Source organism: Malus sylvestris, chromosome 14 (assembly GCF_916048215.2).
Source record: "Malus sylvestris chromosome 14, drMalSylv7.2, whole genome shotgun sequence".
Lineage (NCBI taxonomy): Eukaryota > Viridiplantae > Streptophyta > Magnoliopsida > Rosales > Rosaceae > Malus > Malus sylvestris.
Genome location: NC_062273.1, coordinates 14,218,339 through 14,223,393, shown reverse-complemented (window position 1 = coordinate 14,223,393; position 5,055 = coordinate 14,218,339). Strand labels below are relative to the sequence as shown.

The 5,055-nt window shown below is 36.3% G+C and overlaps 1 protein-coding gene across 1 annotated transcript; it reads left to right on the top strand.

Annotated features, from left to right (window-relative positions):
* The first annotated feature begins 363 nt into the window (after window positions 1-363).
* LOC126599986 (protein LURP-one-related 3-like) lies at window positions 364-1,320 on the top strand. Its single transcript, XM_050266481.1, has one exon. The coding sequence runs from the start codon at window positions 429-431 to the stop codon at window positions 1,080-1,082; it is 654 nt and encodes a 217-aa protein (XP_050122438.1). The 5' UTR covers window positions 364-428; the 3' UTR covers window positions 1,083-1,320.
* The last annotated feature ends 3,735 nt before the right edge of the window (window positions 1,321-5,055 follow it).

Sequence of the window (5,055 nt, the reverse complement as noted above, 5' to 3'; positions counted from 1 at the left end):
AATATGTTTTGTCGGTAAAATATATTGTGAGATGTCGCTGTTAGCTAGCCATGTGTCAACAACCCACCAAATGATGTTAAAGTCCCCTTTTATTCCCCAGAACACTACTGACCGCCTACAACAAGGTTATACAAGATAAATGCACAATTCATTTTTTAAGTGATAAAAATACAATTTAAATTCCATATGAAATTTCCATTTTTAATATGCCCAATATTCATAGCCACATATCACATATGTGGAGCTCTTTTGACGAGTCATTAGTCATGACCAATACTAAAATTTAAAACAAATTTGTTAATAATTCTGTAGGGTATCTTGCCCTTTTAGTCATATAAATTTGGACAAGTCTCACACACCAAGCATATCTCTTCTTCCACAATTAGACCAAAAGTTGAAGTTCTCTCTCTCATATCTGCTGCCGTCAAATGGCCAAGGTTCATCCTTTCATAATAGCAAATGGTAGTAGTAGGGTTGATGCTTCTTGCTGCTCTACTACTACTACTAGTAGTTTGTGTACTACCAAGTATCTGACGTCAAAGAGAGAAACGTTCACTATATGGATGAAATCGCTTGTGATGCAAGGAAACGGATGCACTGCGTTTGATGCAAATGGTGAGGTTGTGTATCGAATCGATAACTACGACAACAAACACAGCAATGAAGTTTATCTCATGGATCTCCACGGCAAGCTTCTGTTTACTGTATTTGAGAAGAAAATGTGTGGTTTCCCAAATTGGAAAGGCTATGAAAGCAATCATAACATTGGTGCCAATAAGCCAACGTTTCAAGTTAGAAAAAGTTGCAGATTTGTTCTTGGAAGTAAAGTGTCTTTATATAAAGTAACGATGCGATCTGTTAGCGATTGCTACAGTTTAGAGGGTTCGAACGGTAAATCAGCATCAGCTTTCATAGTAAGAGACAACAATGGAGGAATTGTAGCAGAAGCCAAGCAAAAGCAGTCAAGTTCAGGAGTAGTATTGGGAGATGATGTAATGACTTTGTTTGTGGAGGCTCATGTGGATCATTCCTTTATCATGGCTCTAGTCATTGTTTATGGCTTAATTAGGCATCAATTATGAGTTTAGCATTTTTAATTAACATGGCAGCTTTGCTATATATAGAAGGTTTTTGCAAATACTAGGGTAGGTTGTTAGATAATACTAGGGTAGGTTGTTAGATATAGAAGCTTTTTGTTGAGCAGTGATGTTGCTCATTGGGGTTATTTCCTCTCTTTTCTTCTTTTTGTGGGAATTTTTACTTTTAACCAATAATGTACTGCACAGTGAGAAATCGATCAAATCATTCATTTTCTATTTACTGTTATGAGTTTCAGCCTAATTCAGAAGGTTAAGCTTTCATCATGTATTAACACACCCAAACAAATACGAGTTAAGCCAGTTGTCTAGAATAGTATGTCCATGCCTTTGTAATCAAGTTTGAAATTTCCTTCTTGTAGATTAGAGTAGTTCAGTATTTGTTTTAGAAAAGAAAAAAAGAACACAACCCAACAATATGCTTTAAGCTTGGAACTTAATTAACCTAGCTTCTCATTAAACAAAAGCATCCAAAAGAATAAGTTTTGGAGCATTGTACATTTTCTGCAGCAGACAAGCACGCATGGATGGGGCAAAAGAGAAAGCGACATATTGTTAGCAATTGCAGAAATGGCAAATTAGAAGCATCTGAAATTTTCTTTATAGGTGACTAGACTTCATCTGGAATCAACACTGGAGATTGAAGGCCACTCGATCAAATGGCCAAATTAGGACAAATTCTAATAAGAAAGTTACTTGAAGATGTTAAGATTTGAATAACTCATGCATTTCAGAAATGCTTTTGGATTTTAGGGAGCAAAACGAAGAAGAAAGCTCAGAGAGTGAGAGAGAGAGAGAGAGAGAGCTGACAAATGAATAATCACAGCTGCAACATTCTAACGTTACATAATGCGCACATTTTATTCATACCACCATTCATTCTCTTACATCAGTCATCATGACCATTCAAATACATTAGCCACTGTGATTATGACACATGGCAATTACAAAACATATGAGCCGTTGAAAATGAAAGATTGATCTAAGACCTCACAGTTGGCATATGAGCACAAGTTTGTTGCAACCAAAATTTGTTAGACAAAATGATAAAAGAGAATTAAGTAAGTAAATCATTTACTAACAAGAAATTAGTAAGCAATTTACTTCTCAACACTCCCTTTTAAATGACTAACTAGTTTCCATCCAAGAAGACCTCCCAAGTAATTGAACCGATCTTTAGAAAGAGCCTTTGTGAAGAAGATATCAGCAATCTGTTCTTCACTCATGCAATATATCAAATCAATAACTCCTTAATTGCATCCTTGATGAAATGAAACACACGATTCCTAGACATAGCTGTCGTGGAATTGTTAACACACAGTAAATGAGTTGCATCTACTTCCTCTCCAAAGTCTTCAAGCACAAATCTAAGCTAGATGGCTTGTGTGGTTACTTCAGCTGCACTGACACACTCAACTTCTGCAGTTGAGAAAGCCACACTATGTTGTTTAACTAAAGGCCATGAAAATGCAACACTTCCAAAAGAGAATGCTTATCTTGAAGTACTTTTCATATCCTCCTCAGAGCCACTCCAGTCACTATCACAGTAACCAATTAACAAAGCTGATTTACCAAACAAGTATTCAATTCCATAATCAATTGTTCCTTGGATATACATTAGAACCCTTTTAGCAACACCATAATGCTTCATAGATGGCTTGTGCATAAATCTTGCAAGCAAACTAGCAAAGAACATGATATCATGTTTGGTTGCTGTCAAATATAGCAAACTCTCTACAATTTTTCTATGCAAGTTCTCATCTGCAGGTTCGTAAACATCCTATCTTCTCAACTTATTAGTTACAACCCATGGAGTGCTCACTGGTTTACAATCTTTGAGCGCAAATATTTCGAAGAGACTCAAAGCATAATTTTTCTAGTGGATAAATATACTCCCTTCAATTTGAGTTACTCCCATTCCAAGGAAATGGTGAAGTAAGCCTAAAGGCATCTCAATTGTCTCATACTTGAATTCATTCATCATTTCTGCACTACTTCCAGTGTATACTATGTCGTCTACATAGATTGACACACTTAAAGTGCCAACACTTTCCTTAGTCTTCACATATAATATTGCTTCACTTGAGCTTCTGTGAAAACCACAGTGAATCAAATAGGTATAGATTTTAGCTAATAGGCTCTTGGAGCTTTCTTCAACCTATAGAGAGCCTTCCTTATCAACCTTTTCAATCACAAAGCCATCTAGTTGGTCCACGTACACCTCCTTTTCAACAACCCCATTCAACTGCCATAATTTCTAACCTTTTTGAGCTACAAGAGCAATGAGAGTCCTAATTGTATCTAAACTTGCCATAGAGGCAAAGGTTTCATTGAAATCCACTCCTAATTTCTGTATGTAACCCTTTGCTACAAGACCTACCTTGTGTTTTTTAATAGACCCATCCAGATTCAATTTTCTTTTGTATACCCATTTAACCCCTACAATAAGCTTATTTCTTGGCCTATTAACCAATTCCCAAGTAGAATTCTCCACTATCATCTTCATTTCTTCATTCATTGCCCTCTTCCAAGTTTCATCATTGACTGCTTCGTTGAAGTCTTCAGGTTCATTACTGCTCATTTTAGATAGTGCATACACTTCACTCAAACTCTTCCACTTCAGTAGACTGTGATAATAAGCCCTTGAAGTTGAAGATGAGGAACCAAGAGTATTTGTTCCCTGAGATGGTTGCATTTCATTTGTTGCAAATAATCTTAGAGGAGTTTGTACCAAGTTGAATCAGCAGAATCAACATCAACTCAATTATATTTGAATCTTCTTCAATATCCAAATAAATGGACAATTGCACTTCTTCACTAGTTGATAGAATTACCTTCTGAGTTGTCAAGTTGAAAACTCTATATCTTTTTTCACATACACCATATCCAACAAACACTTCTCACCAGTTTCCTCCAGTTTGTGCCTTTACTGTGATGGGATATGACTATAACATAGAGAACCAAATATTCTTAGGTGTTTGACCCCTGGTTTTCTCCCAGTAAAGGCTTCAAATGGAGCCTCATTGTTCAGAGCACTTGTTGGACACCTATTATGTAGGTACATTGTTGTGTTCACAACCTCAGCCCAAAACTTCAATGGAATTTTCTTCCCGTACATCATAGTTCTAACCATTTCAACTATAGTTCTGTTATTTCTCTCTGTAACACCATCATGTTATAGAGAGTAGGTTACAATTAGTTGTCTTTCCAGTCCCATGTCTTCACAGAACCTAGAAAATTCCATAGATGTATATTCACCACCCCTGTCACTTCTGAGCATTTTAATCTAATGGTCACTCTGCAGTTCTACCATGGCTTTAAATCTTTTGAAAATGCAAAACACTTGTGATTTATGCTGCAAAAAAAATACCCAACACATTCTCGTGTGATCATCAATGAAAGTGAGAAAGAATCTATTGCTTCTCCCCCCCCCCCCGGGGCCAAGATTAGTGATCTGCATTGGACCATATATGTCAGAATGAATTAACTCAAAAGGTTTTGATGCTCTCCAAACTTTATCTTTGTCAAATGGTTCCCCGTGTCCCTTCCCTGTAGCACATCTAGAACAAACATGCTTAAAGACTTGCAATCTAGGGTAAACCATGCACCATTTGTCTTGTAGAAGCATCAAACTAGTGTAGTTTAGATGCTAAAACCTCATTTGCCACTTCCAGGATAATTCCTTAATTGTTGCTTTATTAACCATAGTTTGGTTAATATATTGTAGAGATAAAGGAAAACATCTATTTTCCTTCATTAGAACACTTACAATCAATTCTTCCATCTGTCTATCTCCATAAATATCAACCATGAGATCACCAAATACAAGTCAATATCCATGCTCTACCATATGACCTACACTCAATAGATTTTCATCTAAACCAAGCACATTCGTAACCTCTTTAATATATCTAGTTCCACCCTTCATTTCTATAACTAGTTGCCAGTTGATTGTACT

Coding starts and splice junctions, on each gene's coding strand:
- LOC126599986 (XM_050266481.1), top strand. CDS start 429: ATGGCCAAGGTTCATCCTTTCATAATAGCAAATGGTAGTAGTAGGGTT.